The sequence below is a fragment of the Ambystoma mexicanum genome, chromosome 10 (genome assembly GCF_040938575.1).
Source record: "Ambystoma mexicanum isolate Mex_15411 chromosome 10, UKY_AmexF1_1, whole genome shotgun sequence".
NCBI classification, from domain to species: Eukaryota; Metazoa; Chordata; class Amphibia; order Caudata; family Ambystomatidae; genus Ambystoma; species Ambystoma mexicanum.
The window spans coordinates 1160587312-1160604462 of record NC_090932.1 but is presented as its reverse complement, the minus strand read 5'-3'; the positions used below and the strand labels follow the sequence as shown (position 1 = coordinate 1160604462).

General features: G+C 41.7%; 1 protein-coding gene across 3 annotated transcripts in view; it reads right to left on the bottom strand.

Moving 5' to 3' along the window:
• The window catches only part of STARD7 (StAR related lipid transfer domain containing 7), a 531540-nt gene that overhangs the window by 267333 nt on the left and 247056 nt on the right, over window positions 1–17151 (bottom strand). For all 3 annotated transcript variants that reach the window (XM_069619096.1, XM_069619097.1, XM_069619098.1), the window contains one exon: window positions 1809–1858. In XM_069619096.1, the coding sequence (XP_069475197.1) occupies window positions 1809–1858 (50 nt within the window). The remainder of the gene's footprint in view (window positions 1–1808; window positions 1859–17151) is intronic.

The following is a 17151-nucleotide window of genomic DNA, read 5'->3' as shown; positions in this document are numbered from 1 at the left end:
TTTAATATTGCCAACCCTCACCCTTCACAAAATGTCCTCCAAAGTGTACGGTAGACAATTTGTACACCCGCATGTGGGCTTTCAAAGAACTAATCCTCCCCCATCGCCATGCTAGGAGGAAGCCAGTATGAGCTGAAGTCCCTTACAATTAGTACCTCAGACTGTGTTCCATTTTAAAAAGGTGCCTATTCGATCATCCAATACGATAAGCATGTCCTTATCGCCACAATGGGCTGCAAGCCAATATAGGTTTGTCACAAGAATGGAGTTGCACACTAGGTTCTGATACAGCTCCAATAGCACCCCCCAAGATGCCTCTCTGGTCATTGGAAATCAGGTTCCCTTAATGCCTACCCCCTACATGATACAGATGCAGAGACCGCCCCCCTCCCCCCCCCAAAGGTTGGCCGGCATTCGGTCTAATAGCGGTTGGTTGAAAATAAACACCCATCCCAGGCCAGCTCATCAATAGCACAGGTTTCCTGAAGGCACACTATTGAATATTAATTAAAAAAATAATCCCTCACATTTCTGTTCACTAGTTTGCCATCACCCCTAATATTCCATGTAACCAGAGAGGCACAGTGAAAGTCCTATTCAAAACCAGCAAAACAGTTGTCCTAAGGCTATAAATGTTTCCTGTTCCTTCTTGGCCTTTTCCAGCCTTTTTGCTCATTCAATTACAGCTGCCACCAGCCTACTCTACATCACAAGTGTATGTAGATATAATCACGCTAGGAACAAAATAAGGTGCAAAAAAGCAACCCTGTCCTACAAACCATACAGGCATGTAATAAAGTGTTGTAATGACAAGGAGGCTTCAGTAGAAGTCCATCCAATATCAATACAGTAGAGCAAAAAAAACAAATGGGGGGGGGGGGGAAGCCAAATGTTTCGGAGGAGGTGGCGGGGAGCTGGTCCTATAAAATTAGATGGCAGAACACACAAAAATGTAATTCTGCCCTAACACAAACTAGACAGTTGAACACACAATGCATCTCAATCTAAACAGACCAACAAGCCCCCAAAAGTAGAATATTTACTTCAGGACATACTTCCTGGATCATTTTGTTTTGTACATCTGTGTGTCAGATTTGTACCTTTCACTAATTCACCTCCAAAAAGGGAACCCTTACTACTCAGTCACATTTACCAGTGAGGGTTTGGATTAACTTGAAGAAATGTCCTGCAAATTACTAACAGATGGTACCTCTGAACCCCACAGAAATGGTTTTCATAAAAATCTGCATAACACTGTTAGCTCAAAACCAATAAAAAGGTGGACAAGGACACGCATCCAATGTATTAATCTGAACAGCAGAGTAACTATGTTCTTATATTCCGAACTTCAAGGAAGGATCTGTAAGTGATCCAAGACACAATTCTGAGAATTTGCGTAAGTTTTAAAAAGGAGAAGTACAGGCGTCCCCCTCCCGTTTCAAACATGTTGAATTATTTTATTTCTAGTCAAGTCTTCGAAGGTAAAACATATGGTACTGAAAATACTGTGATACTGTTTCTATTCAATTGAAGATACCCTTCAGCATGAAATTACTTTTTCTTAGGCCTACTGTTTGAACCGTACGGCTCCTATTGCTCCTCTTTACAAACTTATTCAGAGCCTGCAGCACTCACCCTGCCCAAAGTTGAGAAATAGGATTTGAGCATGGTTGTTGACGCCCCAACTTTGGTGCATCTAGTGATCTATATTGGGGCCCCTGGCCATTCTGAGCAGATTCTTTGTGTATATTCCAATCATGTTTAAGCCAATAAACAAATACAAATTCAGACAATTGGGAACTACTTACTTGTACATTAAAAAACTGCCTCGGCGTGACATCTCTGTACGTTCCAAAAACTGCAGGGATAAAAAGTGAAGGAAACCGTAAATAGACAGGTCAATTTGAGGAACCAGGTATGTTTGGATGAATATAAAGTAAGCGACTTCAAAAGGTTTTGCTATTCAGTTCAACAATCTAGAATCTGGCCAAAATAAGATTAGCAGATAAAAGACCTCCAATAATACATAGCAAGGTGTGAGCTTATATTACTCTGTGCAGGTCTGAGCAGTATCTGAAGATCAGACACAGGGTCACTAGTGGGTAACATCCTATCTTTAGGTAGTGTTCACAGGCCAATCGGATGACAAATTTATTTTTTAAGCAGTTATTGGACTGTTTCGAAATGTGCCATCACTATTCGGTTTACAGCTATAACTGGTGAAGAAAAAAAGCACTTTGCACATCCAGGCCCTTTCTTCTTCATTCCCACCCTTTCCTTTATTTATGCAACACAGCATTGTACAAAGGGATACAAAAATAGGATACAATAGTACAATATTGCCAGTCACAATAGACAATTGAAGAAACAGGAGAAAAAATAATTGAACTAACAAAAACTTTCTAATGACATCTGGACAACATAGGATGATTCTCCTGGATGGTCATGTAGGTGGGTTGGGCGGACATTCACTGCAGCACGATTGATCTAATTTTAGTTACATTTATTCAAGTTAAGCAAAATTATGTGTTTATCATTTTGTTTGTAATAGATAATTCTCTGTATGAAATGTAATGGCTAAAAGGTTTTCATTTTTGTAAACCAAATTCAGCTAATCAAAAAAAAAAAAAAAATAGTACAATTAGGACAAAATATTATGGGTACTGTTAGAAGGCTATGCCGATAGAGATACAGAGGGTTCCAGGCAGCGGGTGCAGGTTAGTGAAAGAAAGATGGGTACAGTCTGAGCTCAGGCAAACCTACTAGTTTATCAGTCCATGAGATGCTCGTTAAACAGATTAATCTTCAGAAAACATTTCTCTGAATTGCGAGAGGGGTGAGGCAGTTCGATGTCAGGGTTAGGGGAGTTTTCCTAAAGTCACACTTGGAGTTAAAACTTTAGTAAGCTATCCCAGTGGTTTGTAGATCCCCCCTATCCCCCAACTCTTAGTTTAGTCTGTACTAAAGAATCTTGGTAGAGTGGCAGAGCAGTCTGGCTTATCTTAAGAGGAAGATGTGATCTGTAGGTAAGTACACTGGACCCAGACAGTAATGCACCTCAAAGAAAAACGTAAACATAAATGTATATTAAAATATAGATTATATACACAAGAGTCATTGTTAAATAATTAGCACAATAGACCAACACACATAGGCATATTTCTCAATACTTTCAAAGGGTTACTTCTTTGTTGCTGAACATCAGTGTCTGATTGGCCCATCGCCCACTCGGCCCGTGGCCGGGCCGAAATCATGTGTATGCGGGTGAGTCCCTGGGGGCCGGTTTGAGAAAGTTTTTTTTCTGCTGTTGTCGATCATTACAAGACATTCCATCTCGGTGTCCTCGGTCACCTGACAAAATCTTTGTACCTAAAAGCCTCTGTACAGCGTAGAACTATTTGACCACAGCACATCAAGTGGCCATTGACTTCATTGTGCCACAATGAATGCTTTGTTGTAATGGTTTGAAGTGCAAATTGAAAAGCAAACTAGTGTCAGTAGTAACACCTAATACTGTGGGCAGGCATGATTTTGGCCACCACGGCATGCTGCGGGCACAGAGCTGAGCGGCGCCACTGTGCTACCAGGACCAAGCGAGTCGGAGGAGCTGAGTGGCCGCCAGTGCCACTGTCCACCACAGCAGTGCTGCTGGCCTGCTGTTGTAGCACAAGAACATCTGAATAAGTAAGGGATGAGTATGTGGGCAATGGGCATCCACCACAGAGGAGGAGGCGGGCGGTTGGGGGGGGGGGGTGGGGATCAGGGGACCTCTGGCCTCGGCATATGTCCTGACCATGTCCTAGGAAAGACGATGATGCCGGACCCTGGGGAAGGGGCGTACTAGTAGTAACATGCTACGACTGTATTAGGAAGTGAACTGCATGAATCATGATGTACGTGCGTTTATCATGGGATATGTTTATACTGTTACCAAGTACTTCACGCTGATGGCAGCCTATGAAAGCGATGGGTTGTCCTCCAGATAACAGAATATTATGTGGACAACGGGTACTAAAGGGACTCAAACCCTCGGCCTCTGTTTGCATAGCCTAGACATTACACTGTCTGCTCTGTTCTCCCGTTTACAATTTCGGAAGGGTCCCTAGTAGAGGGCAATTAAAAAAATGCAACCGTAGGACTGAACTTTTCAGCACCAAGCAGCAACACCATGCCCGACACATCCTAGGCACTCAGGCAGTCATGGACGGACTCTGGGGCATACAACTGTCTCGGGCAACTATGAAAAAGTGTCCAACAGTGCAACTCGCGATTCATTCCTTGTGTGTCAGAGTATTTGAGTAGTACCCACGAGGGAGATTTTTGATAAAATGGGCGAGTACCGGATTGAGTACCGCTTACCCGCGCTGTATGCTGCTTGTGCTCCTGTGCTCCTGCTTCTTCCGTGCTGACTTCGCCTTGGTCCCTGTCACTGGACGTCGGACGCTCAACTTGGGAAGTCAACTTTGGCGTTATCGGCGCCGACTTCAGTTCGAGCACTTTTGGCTCCTCCCCACACTGTGGCGATTGGCTGCGTGGCGACACAGCCTTTTCAACAAATATCCAGCGCACGCGCACAGCGCGCGCGCACTCGGGCGAGTACCGGATTGAGTACCGCTTACCCGCGCTGTATGCTGCTTGTGCTCCTGTGCTCCTGCTTCTTCCGTGCTGACTTCGCCTTGGTCCCTGTCACTGGACGTCGGACGCTCAACTTGGGAAGGTGAAGCAAAGACTTTCCATTCAAAATAACTTTATTGACACTTTACATACACAGGGGAAGTGACACTGTGTTTGTTTGTTTGTTTTTTAGTCAACTTTGGCGTTATCGGCGCCGACTTCAGTTCGAGCACTTTTGGCTCCTCCCCACACTGTGGCGATTGGCTGCGTGGCGACACAGCCTTTTCAACAAATATCCAGCGCACGCGCACAGCGCGCGCGCACTCGGGCGAGTACCGGATTGAGTACCGCTTACCCGCTTTGCCGCGTTGTCGGTAGACGGTTGGCGTGAGTTAAACTATATCTCGATCCATTAGTAAGTGCCCTTATATAGCTTCCCCTCGGATTTAGCTTATAAATTGCTCTGAGCACTTTGTTCTGTCTTAGCGCCACCCAGTTGTATTATTTGGAATTCTATTTAGCCATTTTGCAATGTCGACGCGCGGACGGCTTTATACATTAAAAACCAACATGCCAACAATTGTAAATGTTGGTAATAGTTTTAATGGTCACCAACACAATCCGCAAAAAAAAATGACTTCACATAAGTCTATTGTTTTAACCCCCTGCCCTATGACCCCGAAGGGCCCCAGTACTACCGTGTTTCGCCCTGAGTGCCTGTCAACCCCTAATCAAAGTGCCCAACCATCAATTCAATCCCTATGGGCCCATAAGTCACTCAAGTCTACCAATAACCACGATCTCCCACCGCAGCGACCCGCTATTAAATCTATAGCTGAACTTAAGACTCCATGTGAACTCTCAGACAACACCATGTTAAATTCTCCTTGTCAAGCTCAACCGGTTGTAATAGACCGAACTATTCAATCCTCTACGTCTTTCGAGTCCAGCTCAGATTTAAATGACCTTAACCAGACCCAAGAGGTATCTCTCCATGCGAGCCAGTGCGAATCCCCAATTCCGATTAATAACTCGCAGAATTCTCATCAAAACTCTGTGTCTCGATCAGCGTCCATCCACTCACTGTCTGCAATATCATATGTGCACCCTACACCGCGTCGCCCAAGTACCCTTCCTCAAGGTGACCCTGTCGTGGCTCATCCCCCGCTGTTACAAACCACACTGACAGCTATCAATACTACACTAATGTCTTTGTTTAAACTCTTTGAGGTATTGAACTCAAAAATAACAAACCAAGAATCTAAATTAGATGATCTGTTGCTATGGTCACAGCAAGTGAAATTGGCGCCTACATCCCTCCCATGTTCAACAGAAGGGCTACAAAGCGGCGTTTCCTCTGACATGCAGATGGCAGCTGCCTCAGTCCCTCTAACTCCTAAGTCCACGCCTTATTTGGCGCTGCCTTGTATTGCACAGATTATCACAGTAAGTCCCCCAACAGTGGATGCTCCTGCAGCCATGTTAAATCAGTCCTGGGTGAGTGTACAAGACTCTCCAATTTCTGATCCTATGTCAGAAAATGTTCTACCTGCTATGAACTCTACAATTCCAGATGAGTGCCACTCTGCAGTCCCTCCGATCCCTAGGAAGATTCCTAAAATCACTGCTAAAAAGAAAAAGATTAAGAGCATGCCTGCTGCACGAATGACAAAAGCTTCCATGCATGCCTTTTTCAAAAAAATCTCCATGGATCGACCTGTGACTGCAAAAATAGTTAAACCTCTCCCAGCCTGTCCTATACTTACTAACCTTGATGAACATGCACTTTCTGTAATACCTGTGGCTCATGACCCATTGGACGCCCTAGTTGAAGCCCTTGACTGTGGTGATACTGATAATACTGGCGTTCGGACCCGGACTGATACTCGGCCTAGATCATCTGCTCAACCGTTACCAGTTTCTATCGGTCTAGAACCTGAAACACAACGGACAGCTATTATGAGTGAAATGCGTCACGCTCTGGACGCTTATATAGATGAGCGTTGCTCGCTAGCGAGCCAACTCCGTTCAAATCCGGCAGTGGATTCTCGGACCAAATCAGTTTCTTGGACCTCTCCGGTAGTTCAACCTAAAATCCTCCCACATCGACCACATAATAGAGGTCAGCCAGTATTGAAACAAGTATCATCCTTGCCTCCCGAACATCAACAATATACTGTGGAAAAAAATAACATTCCATACAATAATTTTGAGATGAAAAATGGCAGCAATAAGCAATCTCACAAATCTACTACTAATGTGCCAGCTTACCACACACTCATCTTAAAATGCCGTGATGGACCCTATCCTAAATTCAATCTAAATAGGCAAAGTGTCTTGAACATTTTTGGCGATATATTTGAACTAGAAGATCTAACTTCACATGATATAGCCCAGGTTGAATACATTTCAGATACCACCACAGCAATTGTGAGACTATGGATCCCTTCAGGACTAGTCTTAAATACTATATGGCTTGCTAAAATGTCTTTATTTGAAATGGGTTTTTTGCTGACACAAGACCCGGAGCGAATCACTAAACATGTAGATGCTCCATTAATCCCTCAACCACAAATTTATTTGAGCTCCCGGGATGATACGCAGACAACTTGGTCATAACCACTAGTGACTTCACAGCCCCATATAATTAAAATAGCTTCCTGGAATACTCGTGGCCATTCACACTTACATATCTCACTAAAAGCACTGACAGATTATGCTATAATTGCTTTGCAAGAGACTTGGTTTCTGGAATCCCCAACATGGGACAATTTCGATGTTATTTTACTACCTGCAAAGTTGGGAACACGCGGTCGGCCCTCGTCAGGGCTCTTGGTGGCTGTTAATAAGAAATTGGGTTTTAAAATCAATGCCTGGAAGCATGTTAGCAATTATATGCAGTTGGTGAAAATTGCCTGTCAAAATCATACAATAGCCCTTGTCAACATCTATCGTAACCCGGTAGGGCTATCAGATGTGACTTTCTTTGAGGGCTTGATAGCTTTCATTGATTTAATCTCAGTCACACCTGGCATTACTGACTTCTTTATCATGGGTGATCTAAACATGGATTGTTTATCCCTAGCTAATAGAAATCAGACGAGGGCGATTACCATGTGGTCACGCATCATGTCTAATTGTAACATGTGTATGATGAACGGCTCTATAGAAGGTGACATCCCACCGAACCCGACCTGGCAGCGAGGCACTAGTCAAAGCATAATTGATTATATGTATGTTGAGCGAACCATGCTTACTCACATTCTTTTGTTTGAGATAATAAAGGGAACCGTAAGTGATCATCATCTTCTCTCCCTCCAATTAACCTGGACACCTATGAATTCTCCTAGACAATGGCTTGACCAACATTTCATGGTTAATAATACTAAAAATCGGCTGAGATGGACGCATGGAAATCTTATGAAGTTTACGCAGGCAGTTCACCAGTATTATAAATCACCCAAATTGATTGAATATATTGATTTCCTCGATCCTTTTCGGCAAACAATTGTCCCAAGCCCCAAAGCAAAAACTCACAAGCATACATTTGACTATGTAATTAAAGCTCGCAAGTCTGAATACCGCAAAGAAAAAAGAGCAATTCTTATGTCAAATAATGCTAATACTAGCGCAATGCTAAAAACAGTTAAATGTAAATATTTGAATTGGATTCGAGGACATCGAGCCAAGCTTTACCAACAAGATGGTGAAGCAATGCTATCTGCTATCTGGTCTAAAAACTCAGCAGAAATATGGCGATACCTCAATCAAAAACCAATTGTGGCCCAGGCCTATGTTCAATCAAATCCTGTAACTGAGGCCGTTTGGATATCCCATTTCTCTGAACTTTATAGCGATTCAGAATTTGACGCAAATAGTTACCAGATTCAGTCCTCTAAACCTTGGGACATTCACTGCTCCCCTGACCTTTTAGAAGCAATGATCAAAAATTTAAGCTCATCCCGAGCTGCAGGTCCCGATGGCCTCCACAATGTCACTTTAAAGGACAATCCAAGACTGTGGGCATTAAATCTTCATGCAATCTTTATACAAGTGATGATTAATCGCAGACTCCCAGCCTCTTGGCTAAGTTCTGTGATAGTCCCTATTTACAAGAAGGGTGATCGCTTAGATCCTTGTAATTATCGACCAATTGCCTTGTTAGACACCCCAGGTAAATTGTTTGCAAAACTAGTTTTGTCAGAATTCAACCAGTGGACAGAAACCTGTGGTAAACGTGATCCTTACCAAACAGGCTTTGTTGCGGGCATGGGTACCTGTATTAATCTTCTTACATTGAACACAATTAAAGCCCTATGTCAGTCCCATAAGCAGTCAGTCTACTTTGCATTTATCGACCTGCATGCTGCATTTGACTCTGTCTCTCGACCATTATTACTGGCGAAATTAATAAGAGACAATTGCCCATCAGATCTTTTTGATATCATACTTGCATTTCATGGCATAACCTCAATTCGTGTAAGACTTACTTTGGAGGGATTGCTATCTGCTCCTATCCAGACCGCACGAGGTTTAAAACAAGGCTGCATATTAGCGGCAGCAATTTTTAACTATTTTATACATGATTTGAGTATTTCATTTTCACAGATATGTTCTGATGCCCCTGTACTAAAAGGAGTCAAAATTACTAATTTGAACTATGCTGACGATATTGTCCTAATTTCTAAGACGCCGAAGGGCTTGCAGAATCTTATAGATGTGTTTGACCAATATATATGTATGAATCAACTGGTGGTCAATACTAAAAAAACCCAGATTGTAGTATATCAAGCTAACAAATTTAGTAGGACTGGGTTGGTGTGGTCAATAAATAACACACCACTAGATACTGTACCAACTTACATCTACCTGGGTGTTAAATTTGATGGCCTAACCAACTCATGTAACCAGATCGAGCGCATGGAGGCAAAGTTGACTGCGGCTATTTCGCAGACCAAAATAATACTGCATAAATTTGGAAAATTTACCATTCAACCGGCAATAGTTTTTTGGACTGTCAAAGCAATCCCTTCAATTATATATGGAGCAGAATCCATTTTGAATTGTAAAAATCTCAGAAAATTTGTTTTTGATAAATTCGAGGGGAAATATTGGCGAGCAGTGCTATCTTTGCCGAACGGTGTTCCAGGTCCTTGGCTGCGTTATGAATTGGGCCTCATTTCAATGCATGCTACTTATACATGGCGCTGTTGTATGTTGTTGCGTAAATGTATAGTGGCATCTCGAAAAGTAACCATATTGTCGATTATTTCTGATTATATGTTAACATCGGATAAATCATTTGTGAAAGTATGGATTGATTTCTGTCTAGAGGCTCTTGCGGTTGCAAGCATACCGATAACCCTCTTAATCTCTAATCCAACAAAGGCAAAAAATCTTTTATACCAACTGGACTGGATTAGGACCTTAGAGAAATGCCAAAAATACCATCAACCATGTAAATACCGATTCTGGCCTAAAATGGTAAGAAGCCCCGAATCTTATCTATTAAAATTTCCATCAGTTGTACTGAGATCAGGAATAATGAGGGCACGTTTTGACCTATGGCCTACTCATCAAGTTCAAATGAGACGCAATTTGAGAGCTCGATCACTTTTTTCATGTAGATTTTGTAATGACTCAACTACGATCGAAACTCTTGAACATTTGGTCTGTAACTGCCCTCAACTATCCTTATTAAGAACAAAACATTTTTCAAAGGTGATGAGTATGCTAACATTTATTGCCTATGATATGCGCTGGTCTTTTCTATTATGTTCCAACAAACATTCTGTCCAGGTAGCCTTAGCTAATTTTTTGATGGCTATAAATTGGAATACTTCTATCGGAGAAGAGGCCATAAGCTCAAACAGTGATTGGATTGAGGAGGAGTAAATGATTACCATGACACCTACCAGATAATTCGTGTATTATGATTATTCTGGCTGTGATGTAATAATTAGACTGACTGAAATTTGTTAATTTATCTATATGTCTTCTGTGATGATAAAGTAATAATAGCTCTGGCGCTGTTTGAGTCGGCATAACCAACATGAATTTTAAATGCTTACATGAATATGATTGCTTTTTTAAAAAATGTTTAATGTTTGTTGTCTAAATTTTGTATATTTTGTATATTGAAAAGTTGTTTTTAACAGCTAAATCAATAAAAAAAAAAAAAAAAAAAAAAAAAAAAATTATGTATTTTATTTTGAAGTAATATTCATTCACGGTTCCTATGACCAACTCACCGGTAAGTCCCATCCCCTACAAGTCCCTCTGCCTGCCACTGGAGAAAGTGCAGCATCCCCTGGCAACAAATGCTGGTCCCTTACACAGAGCGTGCCTCCAAGTTCAGGAGGCGGCTTGTATTTTTGCTAAATGAGCTGGGAGAATTCAGTTGTCCACCTGGTCTTCAGCCACTATACATAAACTTTACATAGCGTCTCTTTTGTTAGGGGGCCCTCTTTGCTAAGGGGCTGTTGGGAGCGTCTGGTAGTGCTGTAGGGTGCTTTCCTGTAAAATACGAGGAGCTGGAAGCGTTCAAGCCTGGAAGCTGATGGGTTTTGCATAGCAGCCAGGTGGTGGTGCAGTGATGGCAGCCCCACTCAAATGCCACGAAGACAGACAGGTCAGGGAGCAGTAGATTTTGGGGGATCCTGCATTCCCTTCTGAGCAGTCCCAGAGGATGAGGCTGGCTCCTCGAGAATGATTGGACGCAACAGGAGAGTGAGAAGGTAGTAGGAGACCGATGTGTGTTTGGTGCAGCATGTTATTCCCGTCTATGCCCAGTGGCAAAATATTGCCAGTGTAAAATAGTATGCAGGGCCACTGAATGTTGGAAGATGAAGTTTGTTGGTGAACAGAAGATGTACACCTGTTTGCCTGCTGGGCACTACAACTCAGAATGCCAAGCGCTTGGCAGCAGGCTGTCAAGGGAGCTGCAACATCATTGCATGCCTTTATAGCTCTATGGAGGAATGGGTTCAGATTAGTCTCTGGCCCAGTATTGTTAAAATATGATTTTTTACAGACTAATTTCCATAAATAGACAGAAGGGCCAACTCTGCATAATGTTGACTTGCATCACCCACCGTTTTGAATTGTCAAATATAATGAAATAAATGCAGAAAAAGTCCATTGGTATGTTGGGAAAGCCAGGTTGCTGCGTTTTGCATTTTACTGACATAGTGCCCAGGGTCCTTGCATTAAAAACATTCAGCATTTATCTGAACTGTGGCTTTTTCTGTTCCGCCTGTTAGGAATCAGATTTGGCCATTACACCTAAAATGTCAATTGGCTTGCTTAGGATTGGGGGTGGGGGGGGGAGAAAGTGGGTGGGCATGACCACAGAACTCCCTCTCCACTGCCCACGTGTAGAGAGTTAGGCAAGTCCTGAAATCTAATATTGTATATAGGTTTCGAGCCAATATTCGAACTCATTACAAGCGTAATAATGGATACTGATGAACTTATAAAACTGAAAGTCCAAAGCTATTTCACAATTGAAATTTGAACATCTAAGTATATGTTGCGATGTGCAATTTCTTGGATTGAATACATTTTATTTATTTCTTAGTCTCAAGAAACAGCCGACACGTGTTTCGCCAAGCTTAGTTGTTCAAGGCTGTACAGTGCCATGATGATATGAAAACAAAATGATTTGGAAAATATTACAAAAAATTGTAATCCTACACATATCCAATGTACAATCAAAATAAAATAATGATAAAGAAACACATACCACACAGGATGTTTTAAGTGAAGAATGCACGCATCATGGTCAAAAATGTAAAAAATAAAATCTCATTTAAGAATCAAATTGGCTGTTCTCATTAAAAAAAAACAAGCAACTTAATTGGCGAGTATCATATTGGAGCAAAGATGCCTTGTATAATAGTAGGTTAATCATTATGATTAACGGTTATCCGATGAGGTGACCAGAGAGGTGTCGTTCATATTATAGGTAAGTGATTGACTAATAATTCTAATGGTTAAGGCACCCCCCAGCTGAAAATGGTAAAACATTTTTTGAATTGTTTGGTGAGAAAGCTAAGAAAGAAGCTTACCCCGATCTGTGTTGAACTTGTTCCAAATCTAAAAAATATAGTATTGAAATCCAGCATAATGCTGATTTATACTTTGTGCAACTTTAGATCAGATTTAAGCCTGAAAATCCCTATTTTCATGAATAGTCTGCAAAAGAAACATACCTCAGGGACCAATTTGTCCCAATACTGTGTATTTTGTGATTGTCTTCTACTGGAAATGTTTTTCAAATATTTCGATGCTGTGATGCTGTTCTTAATAGATGAATGGTGAATTACCCCATCATCTGTGTATGGTCGAATGCACTTCAAATTAGCCAATTTGCCAGGCTCACTTGAAATGTTCTTTCAAAATAAAAGGGAAAATTCTAATAATGGCCATATCCTCCTATTGCGTTGGCCCCCCTATATATGTTGAGCTCATGTTATATGCCCTTGAATTGGTGGCAATATCGCTAAATTCGCGTTACTTGCATTTCTATGAAATGCATTAAAAAATTAGAGATTAGTTTCATAAGTATTAGTCTTGGCGTCAAATTGAGAAACCGACTTGAATCCGAATTATGTGAACTATAAGTCGTCCCCAAAAACGTTCGGTATGAACAATGAAATGTGATTGTTGAGACAAAACTGGTGCTTACCTGATATGCATAGAGTTCTTGTTCACTACAAATAAATGGGTTCAATCCCTTCCGCTTTCATACATGCTGAATGGCGTTCTTCCATGCAACGGTCTCTGTGTTTCTGGTTACAGAGTCATCACATTGAAAAAATCCCGTTTTGGCGTGATGACGTCACCCGTACCGTGCGTGCGACGTCATAACTAAACAAATCGCGTAATTCTTTAAATGCTCGCAAGTTGCGAGTACGTTATATATTTGGTGTAGATTAAATATTTGTCATTCTGATTATTTACGATTAGAATAGACTCCAATGTACTGTTACAATCATTAAAGAATGTTAGGCAGACAGCATCCTATTCTAGAATGTCAATTTCAAAAGTGCACTGCCAAGAATGGTTTGGAAACATAATCTTGGTGTCATATGCTGCAATTGTGTCCACTTGGAGGATATGGGCAATAAAGTGTAATTTCTATTGGTAATAAAACAAATGTGAATGGCCAATGATTGATGCACACTGGATACTGGATAGTATGTATAGTATGTTGGCCAGAAACCAATCGCATCATGCGACAAACATCACAATCCTAGAATCGTCATTGTAACCAGAGGGCATCGATTTTGTGAAATGTCGGCCATTTGCTTTTTTCCTTTCTGTCAAAACGCTTTGCAAAATGTATTCTATGCTTCGAGCTCACACATGGTGCGAGGCCACGGCTTGAACGCTGACAGACAGGAATGTCAAACTATGCAGAAACACATTGTTTTTCTCTTTCGCCAAGTCCTTGAGACCGAGCAGAAGCCGCATTTAATCAGTAGTTCAAGTGCCAGCCTGTCTTGCAAACGCTGTAGTAAAAGGCAGTTAAACCATGAATTATATTCTTCTAGCAGTGTTCCTTCGAGGAGAGTGGTATTTTCTGTTTCAGAACTGTCTGACCCTTAGTTCATGAAACGAGACCCACAGATAACGTGTTAAGGAATGTTTCTCTGCTACGAACATGATATCTGTGCCGAGCTAAGAGCTCTATGTTCCCCATAACAGAAGGATGTGTCATCTGCTATTGCTAGAATAACTATGTTTAGACTGAATGAACTTGTCATAACGTGTCATAATTGTCATAACTGTCGATCACCGAACCCTAGCCTGAACGACACGTTTACGGGCGATCGAATTGCCTTCGTAAAAATGATATGTAATGCATATGTATATTACCGCTTGAGCGTTGCTCGCTCTCTTGCGTCTCACGAGGTTAGGGAACACACGTTGCGAGACGTTGAGACCCAGTCGGCCGACTGAGATACTTTGAAATAAACCAGACTTGTTTGGAAAGCGAACCTGGTGTCTGACGTGTAACTCTGGTATATAGTTATTGTGCCTTAGTTTCCATATGCGGTCTTTATGGCCTAGCAAATATGGCGCCTGAACAGGGACCCTCCCACTAATGCTCCATCGTATACGTGGAGTTTGAAGAAGGCAAAAACGTGTCTAGGACGAAGCAGTCGAGCAAGGATCGAAAGGTGTTCGGGGCACCCCTGTAGAAGTGATGACTCCTCCGCAGATCTGTACACAGCCGATTCCTGATCGACTAGCAGTGCCCAGAGCATCAAGACGAGGGTCCTGGAACGAGGCAGATTAAGCCAGACACACAGTCACAACAAATCTTGGTTGCGTCTGTATACCGACGAATTGCGCCCTCAGTGACAAATTGGTTGATTAGGTGAGTCGTGCCCCGATTCTTATACGTCCTGATATTGGTTAAGACTTGCTCTTGCAAGATCAAACGCCTAGGGTGATGATGACGCAGCTGTGCAAAGTTCCATATCTGACAACAGAGGCCTTGGTGAACAGCATGTATTGTTAGAATGCATGGGGAATTATCTTGTGAAAATGTGGAGTGATTTGACCGATAGAGTGGTAACGCAGGAGTTGCTCGATTAGTTTGTCTTTTCGAATTTGCGAGATGATGCGACGAAAGTACGAGAACATGTAGGCCGGATATTTGAGTTTAAGCACAAACCTGATCCAGTTGCATAATGAATTATTGAAAAGAGATAAACCGCATATGTCATATGTCCAGCAACAATTTTTGCCGCCGTTGAAACCTGTTGTGAAGAGATGCAAATTTGTACGCGAGATGGGCTTAGATGGATTACAGATGGATTAGAGATGCCGGCATTTCCCCAATAGAAGTGCATGATAAGTTTAGTCAGTATACATCAGAAATGCAGAGAAATGTATCGCAGGTCATGGTAGAGTACTTACAGGATGAATTTATGAAGAATAAGATGTTGTCCTGCTGATTTAATGACAATTTATGAAAGAGCATTTTCGCCTGAAACTGGAATGGCTGTTTCTCTTGATCTAGCTTTGTTGCTTAATAGACAAACAAATGTAGAATCGCCTGGTTTGCAGTTACCCATGAGGGTTTGTCCCAAAAGTAGAAGTTGCTGCCGATGGAGCGACTCCATGAATGATAGAAGCTCATTATATTGCACAGTTTGTACATGTCCCTTTTTTGAGACACGAGGTAAATACTATAAAGCAGACGATCCCTGATATTAGGAAGAACCAGTCAGGATTTTATAAAGAAATTGAATCTGTTTTGAATTCATCTGTTTTTACATTGATTTATTGTTTCCCGCGATTCTTCCTGTAGACATATGGAAACAGGTTAGAAATATAAATGACGCGCCAATATCAGGTGATACATGGGAGAGTTTGACTAGAATTGACAGTGAGACAAAGGCTGGAGAGAAGCCGCCGTTACCAAATCCGAATAGTAGAGAAAATGAAAACTTTGGTACCCGAAAAGAGAATAGTTTGGGATAAATTGACTGCTTGTTTGCAGGGCAAAGAGGTAGGAGCGACGGTTTATTTTAATCGATTTGAAGTAGTATTTGCACATTTTAGTGGTCAAGACTTAAGTACTGAACCCAGGAAGAGATGGTTGATAAATTTGTGCGAGGGTTGCTGCCGAAAATTCAAAGTTTAATAATGACATCTGAAAGTGAATGGCAAGCAAAAACACAAAGTGAAGTATTACATATTGCCCAGTATTATGAGAATAGCGTACATTCAGAGAAGGACAAGGAACTAAGGGATCAAGGGAATTTGAAGACAAGAGTATTGTTACAGCAAGTAGCGAACAATAATAGAGGTGGTGGGACCGCGCCGTGCAGAGTCCAATTTGCATTAACGTCCAACATGCAAGGTGGTCCAATAGGGATTAATCAGTGTGCCTATTGTAGACAAGGCCATTGTCGAGCACAGTGCCCGCATATACAGAATCGAAATGGGACTTTCCTGAGAAGACAGAATAGAGGTCGCCCGGGAATACAAGGACAGAATAGAAACCAAAGAGCACCACAGTTTCAGAATAACAAGGGTAATCAGAACCAACAGCGAAACAGTACAAGTGATGGGAATATTTTTGACAATCAGTTCAATGCATATTATTCTGGCAAATTTACATTCAACGATGTACTGTTCTACTAGGACAGCCCGAGACAGAGGTTGGAACCAGTAGTTATTCCCGTAGACCAGAAAGGGCCCTACGTAGAAATCAAGGAGCACATTTTTTTAGTGGACACAGGTGCACAAAAATGTTCAATTGGCCATCAGCAGGTTCCAGATATACCACTGTCAGGGCATAAGAATGTCTCAGTAGGGTTCTCAGGTACACCAGTAATTAGTCCAGTGTCACAACCAGTCTATAACACTAGGTCCATTCACCAATTCTTGCCCATTTCTTTTGACTAAAAATTGCGGCGAAAATTTGTTGGGATTAAATTTGTTGAAGAAATTGAATGCAGTCATTTATTGTTCTCCTGATGGAGTGTATTTGACAATATCGCCACAAAAGAATCC